Source organism: Apostichopus japonicus, chromosome 22 (genome assembly GCF_037975245.1).
Source record: "Apostichopus japonicus isolate 1M-3 chromosome 22, ASM3797524v1, whole genome shotgun sequence".
Classification (NCBI taxonomy): domain Eukaryota; kingdom Metazoa; phylum Echinodermata; class Holothuroidea; order Aspidochirotida; family Stichopodidae; genus Apostichopus; species Apostichopus japonicus.
Genome location: NC_092582.1, coordinates 13,408,798 through 13,426,752, shown reverse-complemented (window position 1 = coordinate 13,426,752; position 17,955 = coordinate 13,408,798). Strand labels below are relative to the sequence as shown.

The 17,955-nt window shown below is 38.6% G+C and overlaps 1 protein-coding gene across 1 annotated transcript; it reads left to right on the top strand.

The window, feature by feature from the left end:
- The first annotated feature begins 2,830 nt into the window (after positions 1-2,830).
- LOC139963764 (uncharacterized) lies at positions 2,831-16,130 on the top strand. The gene is made up of 12 exons (XM_071964880.1): positions 2,831-3,055; positions 4,563-6,484; positions 6,958-7,096; positions 7,756-7,903; positions 8,167-8,273; positions 9,055-9,126; positions 9,794-9,895; positions 10,344-10,445; positions 10,802-10,936; positions 11,800-11,895; positions 12,795-12,922; positions 13,363-16,130. Exons 2-12 carry the CDS (start codon positions 4,587-4,589, stop codon positions 13,529-13,531), a joined length of 3,096 nt encoding a protein of 1,031 aa, XP_071820981.1. The 5' UTR covers positions 2,831-3,055; positions 4,563-4,586; the 3' UTR covers positions 13,532-16,130.
- Positions 16,131-17,955: the final 1,825 nt, after the last annotated feature.

Below are 17,955 nucleotides of genomic sequence, written 5' to 3'. Positions count from 1 at the left end.
GGTGGACCAAGAGGGTGTTCAGGGTGGTGACCTCCATCGGCGGGGTAGGTCTGAGGTTGATGTGGGAGGGGATCAGGTCGAAATTGACAATCAAAGCAATTCAGCAGGGGAGCAGGAAATTTGTGACCCCCCAGAACAACCAGGTCAAAATTTGGAAATTTGTGACCCCCCAGAACAACCAGGTCAAAAATTGAGACCACAAAGAGTTAAGCAGGGAAAGAAGGTTTTGACTTATGATAATTTGGGAAACCCTACCTGGGTCAGACAGGAACCCCATGTTTGTTATTTGTACCAGTATATTCAGCCAGTTGAATGCACAAAACCTAATTACTTGGGGAACATATATTCAAAAGCTCTAATTTAACTGAGAACTTCTAATGTAACCCGACATCACAAGGGCTGAGTGGTACACACTACCAACAGGTCATAGTCCTACTATAGTTGTTTTTATTTTATAACTCTACCAGACATTACTTGAACACTGAGAGAACTTTGTGAGTTCAATTGTATTATACGTTATAACTTTTATTGTTATCAAACTTGTTTATTCGCACAGGAATGACAGATTTCGAGAAGCATGTGTATGTGTTTTCTAACATAGCATTGGTATTGAGGTATGTAAATACAATAGTTAAATGGAACATGCTAGTTCTTAGGGGCACAAGGAAATTTGTGAAATGGTATGCAAGGTTTTAGTGACTAATTGGTCATTTGCAACACGACAATGTCTTTTGAGTATTGCGCAGTGCTCAAATTTATTTGTCTTTTAGCCAAACGAATGTACTTAAATATTCTGTGACTTCAGATAAAAGTATAGTCAGTGGTAAATTTGCTACAAAGAAGGTTAAAGTAAACTACGTGTATACATTTAATAGTATGGGTGCCAAGGTGTTTCTAGTAGTGAGATGACTATTAAGATTTATATCTTCAGCTTGTAATTAGCAAGACTCGACAAATGAGAACAGTATAGAGTGCATTTTATAAAACTTTTATTCACCATTCATTTCTTCTTACATTGAATTCTATATTTCTTCATACGATACATGTTTACATGTCAGGGATGACATCTCTTAAGGAGGGGAGAGTGTTATGGGTATGATTAGCGGTGCCCTACCCAAAATTTTGTTGTTTGTTTTGGCGTTCAATAGCGCGTATGGTGGGCGGAGCCTCAGCGATTGATTAACATGTGCCTTAACTCGTTACAACTAAATTAAAACTGGTTTTTCCTCTCTCCGTCTCACAGAGATCCTGGTCCTAACAATTTAACTAATATAATACATAAATAATTTAATTCAACCATAATATCATGTTTACATATATTGCATTATTAAGATTACTTAGTCACGGGGCCACTTGAAAGTTCAACTCAATACATAATCAAATAAAATCAAAATTGCAAAAATGACAGCAGCCCTGTTCAAAGCCATATTGGACTCGTGTACATTGGGGCTTTAGTTACCGGGAACGGCCCCAATACATGGCAAAAAGACTCCTTATAGTTCCACACTACTCCAGTAATGACCAGTATACCTGTTGAGGGGGACAACTTTTCATGTGACCCTTCTGAGAGAACATTAGGACGTGCATGGGCAGCTTCACGACAGGTGGTCAACAACCATGGCAACCTTTTATAAACCTAGTCAAAGTTGTCTTGGTGTTTTCTGAAACCTTTTATGTTTGTTTCACATCGGTAAATGAAACTTGTCAATGATAATTCATGTTCTTAATTTTATTATTTTTGCATTGATGTTAGCTCGATCAGCAGTGGAGTCGCCAGACATTTCAATCTTGGGGGGCACAGGGTGGGGGTGGACACAACACTTAATTAGGGAGGCATAATGTTTCTTTGTGAAAGCCGTCCTGGGTGAGGGGTCTAATTAAGGGGAGGCCGGGGTCCCCCTCCCCTTTGTGAAATTTTTGATTAATTAAGGGTACTAAGATGCAATCTGGTGATATATTTTGCAACTTGAAGTAACTTTCTGTTCAAGAATTTTCGGGCTTTGTCTGTCCGATATTTATGTTTTCTTAATTGAGGCGGATACAAAAGTTATACAAAAATGGAAATGAACCCTTTTGCTTTGATCATGTTTTTAAATAATTAAGGGTCATAAGATGCAATTTGGTGCTATCTAGTGATTATCCGTTATGAGAGGACATAAAGATGTTTTCCGTTTGTATAGCTTGACACTTCTTAACGCTCCTTTATGTGGTGATGATATAGTGATCAAACATTGTACACATGTTTCCAAACAAACCGCAAACTGTGTTTCGAATAACGCTTTCTGTCAACTTGTCAAGTTCCGTTCGGAGGGCTCAGTGCCTGTGTGCCGGGTTTGGGAAAGTTTACAACGTGAAGAAGAGTGTTGAAAATTTAAATTTATATTCAAGCAGAGTAGTATAGTTTAAGCACTAGCGGTTCACGCCGGGCCCTCTGAGAAAACAACTGGTTATTGCGATGGTCGGAGTAAAGAAGTTTTACTGATGAACATAATACCGTCCTTGGTAAACAAAACTTGTTGTTTGATAATTTTTTAACACTACAAGTCACATCTGGGCGGGGCCCTATTTTTTGGGGAGGAACGTCCCCCCCCCTCTCAGGCCACCCCTTGGCCTCGCCAGTGTCAAACAGGATTTGAACGCACCTGTGTGTCAGGAAGCTGGCATCGGCATTGCTAGTGACCGAGCTCATGACATGTACTTTTTGATACCAAAATTGAATTGTACGATTATCAAATAGGGAATTTTTTTTGTGAGTATAAATAAATTTATTAAAGGAGTGGTAATGTACTTTGGTGAAGACTGTTGTGTGGAATGAATATATATTTTTGTTATCTCTTGTTACCAGAGTTTAAAATTAGTTTAAAGCAGAATATACACCGAATACTTTTTCTTATAATATAATGGAAGAATCCAACATGGCAGCCCCCTTAGTGGAAAATCTGAATTTTCTGTAGTCCGTACCGTGGTAATCATCTTCTGTGTAGACTTTCAATGAAGTCATTTGAGGAAATACTGCAAGAAGCTACTCGAACAGCCCTAAACCATACGACTTAAAGTAAGAATACATAATGCTGATAATTACAATATTTGCAAGTGGCTCACGGTTAAGATAAGTTTAACCTTCCAGTGAAGCCTAACATATTCTAATACTAACATTAAGGCCAGGGCATAGGCCTAGCCTTACTCAAGCAAGTGACATGAGACTACCACTGCGCCAATAAGTTCAGTACAGCATGGTCTGAGCTAGAATTTCATATGTAACCTAGGAAGGCTTAAAACCTTCTTTAAATAAGTATACCGAAGCTAGTCGTAACCAATAACCTAATGGCCATTTTTATTATTATTACTAGCCTGTACTACTCACTATAGTTTTATTACTATTTTGTGCAGTTATTATTTATAGATTAGGCAATATATACCTAATTGTATACCAAATTGTTATGGTCTGTCGGCTAATGTTTTTAACACTAATATCGCTTCAAACAGACCAAAGCAGATCAAAGTTTGGGTTCCTTTCCTCAGGTAGTGTAGTGGGTTTTCAGAGTGTGTGTGAAGTTAGTATTACACTTGGGTCATAATTCTGTGACCTCAAGAGAGACAGATAAACTTGGAAGGGACTAAGAAACACCCTTTAGGAAGTTTGGCCCAAAAATGTATTTATAAGAAAATAGCTGACCTAAAATTACATTTTAAACCTTTGGCTACATTTTTGTTATACATTAGTTACTGCAGCGAAAGCTAACTGTTAAGTCTCTAGAAATGGATTAGAAATGTGAAATGTGGCAAATTGATGATAAAACATGGTAAACGCTCGACAATTGACAACACAGTTTACTTTTGCCATGACGTATTTCAGTTCTTAGAAGCATGCAGCCATGACCCTCATCAAATAACCCCATGGATGATACAAAATGCCATCTTTTTTTGTACTTCCATAGGTCATTTTAACAGCAGTTTGGACAGTTTAATACCCCAGAATACACACAATGCTCAACACATTGATTCATTCTAGACATCAATAGATTCACTGCTACTTTTTCATGTCACTCCAAAAACTTTCTTTACTCGTTTGAAAATCAAAAAAGTGCCATGCACATACATCACCTCTAATACATGCAGTTACTGTTAATTCTGTATTTTGTTTTTATTTCTTCATTGTTCCTTAATCCCATTGTAAGAAGCAAACGGGAAACTGCACCATGGGTTACACTTTGCAACTGCAGATTTGCATCTATGTTCCCTTTAATTTTACCCATTTGTGCTGTTGGTACCCCCCCCCCCCAAACTGCTAGCCCACACATGGTACATTTGCCATGATACTTTTCAAAACAACTCTCGGCCCTGCTTGATGGATTATTGCAACAAGCAGGTCCCACTATATATAGTTTAAGGATATTAGGTGTCAAATCTAGTGACAGCTGTATTTGCAACAAAATAAGTCACAGATAACTCAATATTGTAGTAAACTCAATTGTACAGCAATACTGTAACTGACAGGGACAGCACTTGACCATTTCTCATATTGATTCCAAGCTTAGGTTACGTTCTTTTTTTCTCCTCAGATTTTTGGAAATGGAAGCCGGAAAATGAAAAGGCACACGAGGTCATCCAGACGGAGCACAGAAGATGCCATGGTTGCTAGCTTCGGAAAGGGAGAGAGATCTACAAGATCTCGAATGTCCTCAGATGACCTAATCATCCCTGATCTTCCAAAACAGACGAGAAGCCGCAAGCATTCCTCCACTGATAAGAAATCGGAGCTATCAAAAGACAGCATAGGTAAAAGGAGACATCTCAGTGGGAGTAGCAAACACAGAACACGATCTCATAGTGGATCGGATCTCTGGGTTGGAGAAACCTCCCCCAGGGGTGCAAAGGGAAGTAAACTTAACGCTAATGCTGAAACCAGCACAGCAAAAGATGGCACACAAGAACACGTTGAGAAAAAGCAAACAAATGTCAGTTTCTCTTCGAGTGGTGTTCAAATACCAAAGAAAGCCTCTAAAGGTACAACAGACAAACTCAGGTCAAAGGAAAGTCTTAAAACGACCGACCACAGTGCGGAAAGCAACCGGGATAGTGTACTTTTGAAACCAAGTACATCCGCTTTATCGGTAACCGAAAGAACTACACAAAATTCAGACAATAATTTATCATTAAAGCATTCAAATAGTGATGAGACCAAATGTGATCAACTAACTGCTGACATTCAGAATGATCTGCAGCAATTGTTACCTAACAAAACTAAGCCTACCAATAAAAGTCCCCCTCCTACTTTGCCAAACTCTGGTGTCGATCTACACGTACCTGACGAGCCCTCAGAGGTAGCAAGCAATAACACTAATAGAGATAACGTTACCCTAAGAGCTAGAAAAATGGATATCAGCTCTAAGAGTTGTGCTATATTTAATGAGCCCTACAGTCAGACCCTCTCAGGAAATGTTGCAGTGAAAGAAAAGATGTCCTTATTGCAGAGGGTGAGTAGTCAGAGGAAGGGCATGTCTGGAGAAGAACCACAAGATGCTCTACCATCTGTCAACAAATCATTAAACCCACTGGCAACGACTATGCAAGCAGATTCCAAAGACGATATACAGGAGACTAGCAAACGAAAACTATCAAACGAGAGTGAAGTCGAGACAGGTAATGGCAAAGAAGACGTTGCTTCCGACCAGAAGAGGAAGCGACATCGATCATCCTCACGAAATTTGACGACAGAGTTTGATAATAGTTTGAAATATCAATCCGGAACGTCTTTAGTAGAGGGTGGTTCATCAGCAAACTCAGGGAAACAAATAACAATAGAACAGAACAGAACAACAACAGTTAAAGAGCTTTCAAAAGAGCATAATTTGGTTGCCGATGTGCCTACGGAAGAAAGTAAATTATCAAGTAAGACAAAGGGTCAGGTAACGTCAGATTCCCCTTCCAATGCAAGCCAAACTCTGGCAGTAGATCAGAGCGAACTTATCACATCAAAGACAAACAGAGCGAAGAAAGATGAAATGCCTGTTTCGGCATCTTGTAGGCAAGAGAGCAAACCTCCAACTCCATCACAGGAGGTATCCAAAGGAGTTAATAATGTTCCTTGTGCTGAATTAAAACAATCAGATCTCATAGCTGCTGCAAGTGCTGAAATTACCACAGAAAGAACTGATAGAGCATCTACTAGTCACAAAGATTCCACTTCAGAGGAATTGTTTGCAAACTCAAATTCAGAAGACACCAGTTCAACATTACTAGGTAAGGAAAGACATCTTGCTGGACCTTCTGTAGAAGATGATCTAAGACCGGAAATACTGCGAACTAATGAAGGAATGATTGATCCTGGGATGTCGTCGGTAGAGAGCAAAGTCGAAAACCTGAAGCAGCAACTAACGTCGAGCGATGTGGGCTACGAGGCCTCCGAATGGAGTCAAGAAGTAAACGAAGGAGAACCATTCTTCTTTGAATCGGACCACTTGGCCCTTAAGGGGAATAAAGAGTGAGTCTCAAAATTAAATCACAAGTTTTTGAAAAGTAACATTTTCTGCATTCCTACTCGAGTGTCTTTCGTTGTCATTTCCACTCAAGTTTTATTAGTTTTAACAAATGTTTTCCATCTTGTCAAGTTTGTGTAGATGTTCTGCAATCCTGTATCTAGGAAGTAGTTTTTTGCATATATATATAAACTAAATTGTCACTGTGTATGCTCAATTGCATGAATTTTGCATATGCCTAATTGCATTTTGCATATATATATACCAAACTGCTTTTTGCATATATACTTAATTGCATTTTTAAATTCTTGTTTGTCATTGAATGTTTATAGTAGATTTAAACTACAGAAGAAGCGCACTAAATTCCTGAAAACGTCATCTGGTAAGCCACGAAAGGATAAAGAAGATGGTTCCTTAGCTCCATTTCTGACTGGCTGTTAATAATTAACCTTTACTTCTTTCTTTCTCTTTCACCCAGCTATCGAATGTTGCTACGGACATTGACCACTCTTGAGGCTCAAAGGAAACAGGCAACCCAAGATCTTGAATGTTTGGTGAATAAACAAAAACAGGCCCTCTCAAACCCCATCAGTTTTGTAAATAAAATACAGCATAATGTAAGTTAATGATTATTTCATAGCTGTATCTTAGTACATATATATATGTAATACATATATATTCAATTATATTCAAATATATGTATATGCATTTGCCTTGGTCGTTTATTTCCATTTCATTTAACTAAAGTCTATTCAAAGTATCTCTTTCGAGATCCAGCCTTGGGATTCACAAATGATTTCTAGTTGGTTAGCATCATGATTAATCTTTAGAGTAAGGCAAAATGTCACCAAAACAGGACTAACATTGTTCGATACAAGTGACAAACGCCTACAGTGGATTACACAGCCTTCCTTACTAGTTTCGAACCTCTGGACAGACAATCAGTGTCCATGGCCTAGTTGGTTAGGGGGTCCTCATATACCGCAGGAGGCCCAGGTTCTAATCCCGACAGAGGCTGGAAGTTTTTTCACTGTTCTGGATTTCCAACTCATTACCATTTCAAAGCAGGGAAATTCTTGATATTGTTTATAGTATTGTATGTATAGTGAAAAAGATGTGAAGTTTAAAATATGTGCAGCAAGAGTTTTGTAATAAAAATACCAATGAATGGAACTAGCTTTTTTAAGGGAATACTTGTTCCTTCAAGGATAATGCTTTTAACTCTCTGCAGAGGGGAATTACTCTGAAATTTTCTTTGTATCTTCTACACCAATAGGTAGACTTACATTTGCCAGTCTCTCAGCGAGTTGTTCCTCTTCCTGAAGTTAACTGGGAGGCATACCTGGGTAAACCAGAGAACTCAGAGTTGCTCCTGACAGTCGCAAACCAGAAAATTAAAACCAGACCCAGCAATTCAGCATCGGGTGAGTTTTCGCCAACAATATCACGGGGCGTGGTAATAGCACTTAGTATGTGTGTCTGTATACCGATTCTTGTAAACCGCAATACTGGCAAAATGAGCGGTAATCTTTATTTTATTATAATCAGGTACAGAAAGTGAATAAATGATTGAATCAATCAATCAGTCAGTCGATTACTGTGTCAATCCATAAAGCTAATGAATCAATCAAATCTGACAACGAAAAATGGTAAAAAAAATCTCTTTGTGTACTTTCTTCCACTACAGTCAACAATCACCAAAACTGCCTTTGCTGCAAAAAAGGTGGAAATCAGCCTTGCCAGAAGTTGGAAAATCATGTGGCTTCGGCCCCATCGTCAGCATCAACATCAGGGGTAGGGCATTAATTAACAAGTAATAATAAATAATAATAAGAAGGCATTTATATAGCGCCATAACTAAAACGATAATGCTATATGTGGAGGTATCAGAATGTTACTAGAAACCATCGTGGGAAAGGAATTTGTCTGCTCTGAAGTTCGATTTTCAACTTTCCTTCGTTAGCATGGACTAGGATACATGTTGTCAAAGTATATTTTTCTGTACTCGAGAAGGTCTCCAAAACCCACCCTGTTGATTCGGCATGCCGAACCCTATTATATCAGACGAAAGGTTTAAGAAAATATAAACACTGAATGATCGAAATGTAAAACATGAAACTTCTGGGTTGGGACTCTGCATATACTTGGGGATACTTTAGTATGACAGATGGATAATAGGTATGTAGAAATTTCTTATCCCTTAGTTCGCATGTAACATAATGTTTCAGTTTCGTCACTGAAGTACTACATCTTTATATAGTGTTGTGCCTGCCGTGTTGGTAATACCAAATTTCACCATTGCTCGCAAGATCAGTTCCGTGCCTACCCCAGGACTAGGACCTCCCCTGGTGAAAATACTTTTTACACTTCACAACTTATTGCTCCAGGTATGACTGGGCAAATTCTCGTTCAGATTTTTTCTTTTTTTCTTCGTCCATTTTATCAAATTTAAAATCAGTTTTCAGGTATCTTGACGAAGAGTATTTTAAAGGGAAAACAAAGTGATAAGTAATCTTTAACAAGACCGTCAGGTTTGTAGTTACTTAATTTATTATTCCAAAATATTGTTTTTCAGACAAATTCAACCAAGGTAAAACCAGAGTCAAAGTCTGAAACTTTCAATCTTCCCTGGACAAATCATGAGCAGGTGAGAAGAAAGTTATAGACTAGATTTACCAGCTTAAAGGTTTCCGGCCACCTAGCCAATTTGCCCCAAATTCAATACATTTATTGTGTATGATCTCATTCAAAATCTGTTGAAACTTTTCGAAAAGATCCTTTCCTTTCCAAGATATACACATTTGAAGTTTTGATAAATCTTAGGGAAACTCATTAAATATGTGCAAACTATGACATAGAGTGCTGTGCTCATCAAATTTATTATTTGAGCCCTTAATAAGTTATCCCCTAAATAAGCCCACATATATCATTTGAATAACGTGATGTTCCTCTTTTCAAAGAAAACACCGCCTTAGGCCACAAACCTGTGTTCAGTGTCCTTGAAACGAAGGTTGTAAAACAAAGGAACAACATAACAGAAAATTAGGCAGTCAATCCTTTTACATCATCAATGTGCATAATTAGCTAATGTTATTTATAAATAAAACTAGAATTTAAGGAATCTTTGATGAATTTTGGTGAGAGTTGCAGTTATTTTTATGATGTCTAATGTTTGTGAGTGATGAGAGCAATGTTGCTTCTAGGTGCCCTGTACAGCATGGGGAAGATTTACATTCGACAAACATTTCAAACCATTGTTAAAAGAGTGTTTATGTATTAAAACATTGCATGAAATCTTGTCACAAATTCCACAGCAAAAGTTAGAAGACTTGCTAGTGAAATTTCCAATGGAAGCCGTTGAAGCACGAAGGTGGGAAAAGATTGCCAATGAGCTGGGAAACAGGACACCACTGCAGGTAGGTTCTTTTCTCTTCTTTGTTTTTCTTTCATCAGCCACCGGGAATGACTTTTCCAGAGTTCTAATCCAGCCCTCTTGCCCCTATTCTGTGGGGAACCTTAGTTCACTTCAGTTTGAGTCGGTTCTGAGTCAGAGACATTTGTGTGTATGAAAAGGTATCTGAATTTTCGCTTTTACCAAAATGGAAGCATGTTCCTTTAGAATGAGATCTGTGAACTGAATTGAGAGTAACTGTTCTAATTGTCTGAACATCGTCAAGGAAATGGAAAGAGACACTTAATTTGGAAGGTAAATTAGATGTAGGTATAACTTGCATCATTTGTTGCCATTAAATGTGAATCTGAATAGTTTAGAAGAAGATCTGGACATAACTCTACAAGTTTTAATGCCTGTTATGTTGAGTTTGTCAGATTTCTGACTGATTAAAATGTTGTTGTTCTCCCCAGGTGGCTAGCAGAGTGCAAAAATATTTTATCAAATTGACTCGAGCTGGGCTTCCAGTGCCAGGCCGACTACCTCACTCTGTGCATGTGCCAGGAACCAAAAAGGTACAGTAAGAGACCCTCTGTTTCCTTAATTGTATCAAACTGCTTTTTGCCGTTAGATTTTGTGGTCAGTTTCACTTTCTGATTTAAGTGTAGCAAGCAATTACTTCAAACAACACTAAAAATGTGAATTTACCTTAGAAGTCTGTTGTGAACTATGCACAAAAGCTATTGTAAGCACATAACAATTGTTTTGTTAGAATTTCAATAACAAAAATAAGAGAAAAAATCAGTTAATTTGCATGAAAGTATATCATGCTCAGTTTTATTGAATAATATTCCCCTGGTACCATGTAGTAATGTTGAACAACCCCTGTTAGTACAGAGTGAAATTCCTTTATCCTTACTTTCCTTGGCAGAATCGACGCACTTACCCTTTCATGAGACCGATGCCGTCAACCTTCCTCCAGTCAGTCTTACCGCCAGTCTACATGAACGATAACGACAGCTGGGATTCCATGGATGTGGACCCGTACCTAGACGATGATCCCTCGGTTAGTATACTGGGATAGTTAGAAGTCAAACTTGTAGCCATTTTGAATTTTACATTGCAAGATCCCTCCTGAGGTATTTGTTTCTTGCCCGGGTATAGCTGGTCTATACAGTTTACAACAAGGTGGGAGTTTGGGTGCAGGTGGTAGGTTGGTAGTAGACTGGAGTCATTTTGAATTTTACATTGCAAGATCCCTCGTAAGGTATTTATTTCTTGCCCAGCCATAGCTGGTCTAAACAGTTTACAACAAGGTGGGAGTTTGGGTGCAGGTGGTAGGTTGGTAGTAGACTGGAGTCATTTTGAATTTTACATTGCAAGATCCCTCGTAAGGTATTTATTTCTTGCCCAGCCATAGCTGGTCTAAACAGTTTACAACAAGGTGGGAGTTTGGGTGCAGGTGGTAGGTTGGTAGTAGACTGGAGTCATTTTGAATTTTACATTGCAAGATCCCTCGTAAGGTATTTATTTCTTGCCCGGCCATAGCTGGTCTATACAGTTTACAACAAGGTGGGAGTTTGGGTGCAGGTGGTAGGTTGGTAGTAGACTGGAGTCATTTTGAATTTTACATTGCAAGATCCCTCGTAAGGTATTTATTTCTTGCCCGGCCATAGCTGGTCTATACAGTTTACAACAAGGTGGGAGTTTGGGTGCAGGTGGTAGGTTGGTAGTAGACTGGAGTCATTTTGAATTTTACATTGCAAGATCCCTCGTAAGGTATTTATTTCTTGCCTGGCCATAGCTGGTCTATACAGTTTACAACAGGGTGGGAGTTTAAGGGGGGGGGGAGTCGGTTGGTAGTAAACTGGAGGCTTTTTTGACTGGAATCAATGACTAGCTTTTTACCTTGTGTTGTTTAAATTCCAGGACGATGAGAGTTTTTCACCCGAACTGCAAGATTCTGAGGAATACAGGGAACTTAGAAAGCTGCGACAGATGAAACGAGAGAAACTTAGACAGCAAGTAAGTGGTTTATGGTTTCTGGTTTGATATAAGTATTGATATTATCATATGAAATGAATGAAGGAGTCAGGTAAAATAATACTGTACTATGTGTTGATGCAATATTAAAGTTGACTATGTACCATACTTAGTGCAACAAACAATGCCACTAGTAGGATAGTAACAAGATACTAAGGGTAACTTTAGACTCTTTTGCAGTTGTGGTGCTGCCAGTCTCTTTCCCCAATCATGATGATTTCTCCCCAGGTTCCTCCCAGCCAGCTCGGGTAAAAAAAAACTGAATGTGCCTGTCATTTGTTTTGTTATATAGGTGTGTTTTTGCTCTTGCACCTTTGTTTCAAAACAAAATTCTGGTCCTGTGGGAAGTTGCAGAGAGACAAAATTCTCTTAAATGCTTGTGGAAAGAGACTGCTTGATGTATATTTATGTTGATCCATTATCATTGTTCTCAAATGAGTTAACATGTGGCTCTGGCCACTCTAGTGGTCAAGGTACAACAATCATCTTTAAATGATACATAATATTCCTGGGAATGTTTAATGATCGTACCTGCCACAATCTGGTATATCTTTTACCGGCTGTACAAAAGCAAAATTGCAGGTACAACACGATTATTGGTACTTGATGAACTGGTTTCTCCCTAAGGTCACCTCAGTAGTAGTTTTGGTTTTCCAACGAGAAATTTTTCTCTGCTTATTCCATTGGGAAACCTTTGCAAAGCAGCCCTGATATTTGCAATCTGGCAAAATTACTTTGACATAAATTATATAAGTCAAGAAGCAAGAGAGCCATTGTGCCAGTTTAACATATATTAATCACTAATATCTCTGCATTTGGACAGCCCAGAATGTAGACAAATTTTGCTAAAATATTCTTCCATTCTCTTCTGTGTCTGTTAGTCTCAGATGACTCACTCAGGGTTTCAGTGTGACGGCTGTGGCATCGAGCCCATCGTAGGTACGAGGTGGCACTGTGGTGACTGCCCCAGTAGTACCTCTACTGACCTCTGTCAGAAGTGTATGGATAAGTAAGTCTTCAACTTATATGGTTGTTACTACTTGTAAGGTAAATTTTCAAGTACATCAGATTAAATTTGCTGAGCGGCCTTTTCATTAAACAGTTTATTAAGAGTAAAACTACACAAACTAGTCGGGTGAGCTGTGAAATGGTAAGTTTTGTATTTGCGAAGAGAAGATTACTTACGCAGATAGTCCAAGAAGTAAGGTTTCAGAAGTTTCATGACATAAAAAACATACCACTCATTAGAATTATCCTCAGCATAGATATTGCCCATGCTACCAGTGGCTTGATAGAATGCACAAGTAGCTCAGTAAAAAAAAAGGACTTGTAATCTTAATAATAATTTGTTTATATTTTATTCCCTCTCCTTTGCTCTTTAATTACCTCATGATTAATCCAGTCTATTGTTTGCTAGCGTTTTAATGATCTCATCTCTTTGTTTGGCAGAGATGATTATAAATCAATTGTCCATTCAGGATCGCACCACCTGGAGCCGATTCGTTTCAAAATGGAGGCAATGTACGTGGATAATGACTATACCAGTTTCCAACAGCAACGGGGTCCATACAACTATTTAGATCCTAATTACAACCCAGAAAGTCAACCTACTTTGTGATGAGGGTAGTACTTACTCTTCCATCTGAAATAGAAGACGTGGTGAAGATTAAACAACAAACAGCCATCGGTGGTTGGCAAGTACTACCGGAACAAGAGCAGATAAATAAAAGGCAGCTGGTTGGGTTTTGCAATATACCTTCTCCTGCCACATTAAATGTGTGACGTTATATACACTGTTCGTTAGATATGGTCGTAGAGTTCAAACAAATGTTCCCATACGTCAAGAAGTCTTCTCACCGGTGGAAACGGGCATGGCCACATCTGACTTTATAGCTGCAAAGGTTTCATGAAGAGATATATCGATGTCCAGTCTAATTTGCCAAAAAAGCCCAAGCCGAAAATTGTCTGTATCGTGAAGTGATTTTGAAAGGAAGAAAGTTATTTCATAGTTGGTGTGGTGTGGTTCATTGCAATAGATGTTGGATTTCAGAAGAACCAGATCAGATTGAAGGTTCAATAAGTCTTACAGTAAAACCTTAATAATGATGAGTTCTTAAGTTAGAGGGGTACCAACAGTTTATGGAGGGGCACCAATAATTTAAGGAGGGGGACAATACTTTGTGTCTTGTAACTTGTTTTTGTACATGTGATAGTGGCTTAGATTAGGGGGGGCGGGTGGTGGGGGGTGGGTGGGGGGAGTTGCACAGTAGTCTGAAAGGGGGAAGCATGGCCCTCCTGAGTCCCAGCCTGGCTACGAGCCTACCTGGATTCTCTGGACACATTGGAACCGGAGATCGTTCAGATATGAAAATATCTGGAAATATCAAATGATATTTGTCCCAAAAAAGTAGCAAGATTGTATTAATTTAAGAAGTGAAGGAAACACAGCTCCTTTAAATATTTTCATATTCACTACCCATTAGACTCAAGTTTTAAGTCATCATCAATCCACACCTTGCATATTTTGTAATATCAAAGTATATGGAAATAGTTGAGGGTAAAAATTTTATCAAGTAACTCTGTGTGTTAACATTAGGTTGATTTTGCTTCAGCCTGTGGCCCTCATCAGGGTACAGTTATTAGGTTTGGTTTGATGCACCTTAATAGATAAACAATGTATGACATGTATGAGCAGTACTTGTATCGGATGGATTAAAACCAAGGAGTTGATCATGAAGATGGTAGTCTAAATCTTGTTAGCTGGGCCAATACATCAATGGATCAGTTGCTTCAAATTACTACTTGGCAGTTCTTGTTGTGAACTTGCAGTGTCCACTAGAGTAGGTATTGTGATGGGAAAGAAAATAAGAACTGAGTTTCAGCTTTATTTCATGGACAGATTACAATGGTTTACGGTCAATGCCTATTTAATAAGTTAGTTTCCCTGGTAACCATCTTTCTTAATCTGATTTCTCTCTTTGCCCTGAATTTGCTACTAAATGCATCTGGTTTACCTCATCAGCTCTCTTTGGTAGGCTTTTCTTGCCCCTCCCCCCCCCCCCCTCCCCATTGCAACCTATCCATACTTCCCATCCCTATGTTGTTTGTATTTTTGTCTATATACTCATGAACACTTAGGTCATTTATTATATTAGAAGAAGTAAACAAATATTGTAACTTTTATGTAAGCAAACTATTTCAAACCAAACATCAACTTTTAGACTAGGCCTACAAAAGTATAACACTATTAGATATGCCCAAGCCTAGCCTAATTTTCCATACAGTATGTACAACTCTGGATAGAGCTGTTTACTGTAATTGGTTCATGCTGCTTTAAGATAAGAACATTTTGTTGGTTGCATTTTCATTGTCTATCACTGTGTGTTTCTAACCTCAGCAATTATGTATTTTGAACGAAGAACATGAAACAACTGTAAGACAAAGTGTGTGCTGCAAAACTATCCCACCCATCCCCACCCCAACTTCTTCATTCATCTTAATGTAATGAACATATTAAGATTGACTTCTATCCTGGTGGCTTACAGAACATATCTCAAGTCACCACAAATCTGGAATTGATATTGACTTTAAAAACCAGCCTTGATGGAGCTAATATTTTTTACTGTTAGGATAAGAGACTGTTATTTCTTCCAAATTAATGTTTGAACTAATTGTTTTCATTGGGTGTAAGACCTATCATTCAGATTTTATGTCAGATATTTCAATGAGTTGTGTCAGCATGTCTGATCAAACTAGATCGATTTCTTTGTAAGATTTAGGGGGGTGGCATGTGTAAAGGGCGGGGAGGGGGAAGCCATGTCCATGCCACCATCCATGCTTCCATAGTCAGTTGCGAAAATGATTTAGTCTGGGATTTTTGCATTCTGCAAGGGAATATCTAGCCCACTGCTCCTGGTGTAAAAGTAACAGTTTTCAACCTCACACCTAGTATTTATTAGCACAACCTTGCTGTCCTGGGACTCTGGATCTAAATGTTTGCAGACCCCTGCTGTACAAGACTATGTTAGGTCCTTATAACCATATCAAAGGTGAATGGCGTAATCTGGATAAGCAAAGTAGTGTATCTAATTTGTCTTGGTAAATTTTTGTGAGACAAAATTTTATGAAAGTTATTACAGAATATTTGGAATAAATCATTAATAGTGGTTTTAATGAAATAAAACACAAGATTAAATTTAGTACAATAAACAAAAAAATGTTGTCGTTTTATTATTGTGTTGTTATCATTCTCAAACTTAAAAGATGCCATTAAATTTCTTCTCTTTAAAAACCCTTTCCATCATTATTAACCCATTTTACAGAGATGCTCAAGATGAAACAATCAAAAAGTATAGATTTTTTTTTTCCATCAGTGGCGTGATATCATGCCATTGATTCTTGACTGGAACAAGTCTCAGAAATAACAAAAAAGCACATGTTGTGACAACTTTTGGATTCGATGACATCAAAGGCCTTTGAACTTTTGACTGTGTGTGTGTGTCATAAGCCATAGGGTGGATGGATGGCAAACTTGGTGGGGTCATGTCTAAGTTTAGGTAATAGTGCCTGCATGACTTATGACATCATTCGGTTTAAAAGTCAGAGGTCAAAGGTAAAAACTAAGACTATTCAGGCCATTTTGTGTGTGCTAAACTGATAAATGGTGTGGCCCTAAATTATGCCCTAAGCAATGACTTTCACACAGGTTTGAACATTGATCCAATATTCCCCCCTCCCCAAAAAACAAGAAAAAACGATGATTGTTTACCAAAGAGAATCATACTGCTTAATTGATGAAAGATGAAGACATTTCATTCAAGTCATATATAAAATAATGGGTTGTGTTTAACCACTTCTGAGTCGAACCAGCAAAAACTAACTAGATTAACGTAACAAAGTATCTTATGCTGAATGATGCAGTCAAAAATTCATCTCATCACACATTAGAAATTCTCAATCATGACATTAAATTTCAAGTTCGTACCTACTACATACGAGAAATGTGGACGACTCAGATGTCCTAACGACCAATTTCAAAAATAGGGATATATGGAAAAATGCCCAAATTGCACATTCAATCCCACTCAAACCTACAAGGATGGGGCACAGACTCCAAAACCAATAATAATGTTAATACTGGGTTGCATGGTTTAGCTGCACAAAAAGTGGCAACGTGCAAAATCGAAGGAAAAGAGTACGGATTTGTCAATGGGGACGTAAGTTATAATAGCCATTATATTTTTCAATCGCACCGCTGAGGGTCAGGTGTTGTAGCTTCTGAAGAAAAAATATCAAAAGTTTAGGGAGGTCCCTTGCGTAAAACAATATATTCACTTTATTGTGATACTTGTGTGACCCTATGAGAGCACTGATAACAGTTTCACAGTACCTGCTGTGGCGAATCAGAACACACGTTAAGATATTTAACACCTTTTACTGTTGATCTACTTTATCAGTTTACACAGTACTAATTGTATCGAATACGATAATCGGTTGATGGACCGAATGGCGCCTGCGCTTCCATTTTGTGACTTTATCACCTATATGTCACTGTTTGATATGGGTTTTCTGTTTAAAGAGCAGTGCCCCAGAGTGTAGTAGGCTACTGGCCGTGGAAATCGTTTATGGTGTGTCGAAGGGAGCGCGGCTTTGGGGGAGGGGGAGCTATAGGAATTCGTCTCTGGTAAGAGACGGGCAAAGTGGAGGTACAGTAGTAGGTGCGCCTAGATTGTTAACGGCCCGACTCCACTGTGACCACTGACCACAGCTTTGGGTCCGGCGGTCTATTTCCCGAGAAGAGTTTTAATCAGTGTGTTATGGGTATGATTAGCGGTGCCCTACCCAAAATTTTGTTGTTTGTTTTGGCGTTCAATAGCGCGTATGGTGGGCGGAGCCTCAGCGATTGATTAACATGTGCCTTAACTCGTTACAACTAAATTAAAACTGGTTTTTCCTCTCTCCGTCTCACAGAGATCCTGGTCTTAACAAATTGGCGACCCTGCCAGGACTGAAGTAACCACTAGATTAGACCACGATGGAGAC

Bases quoted from the DNA above. Each gene is read 5' to 3' on its own strand.
- LOC139963764 (XM_071964880.1), top strand. From the start codon at position 4,587: ATGAAAAGGCACACGAGGTCATCCAGACGGAGCACAGAAGATGCCATG. The intron at 7,097-7,755 runs GTAAGTTAATGA...CTACACCAATAG, and splicing joins TAAATAAAATACAGCATAAT to GTAGACTTACATTTGCCAGT. The intron at 12,923-13,362 runs GTAAGTCTTCAA...TTTGTTTGGCAG, and splicing joins TGTCAGAAGTGTATGGATAA to AGATGATTATAAATCAATTG.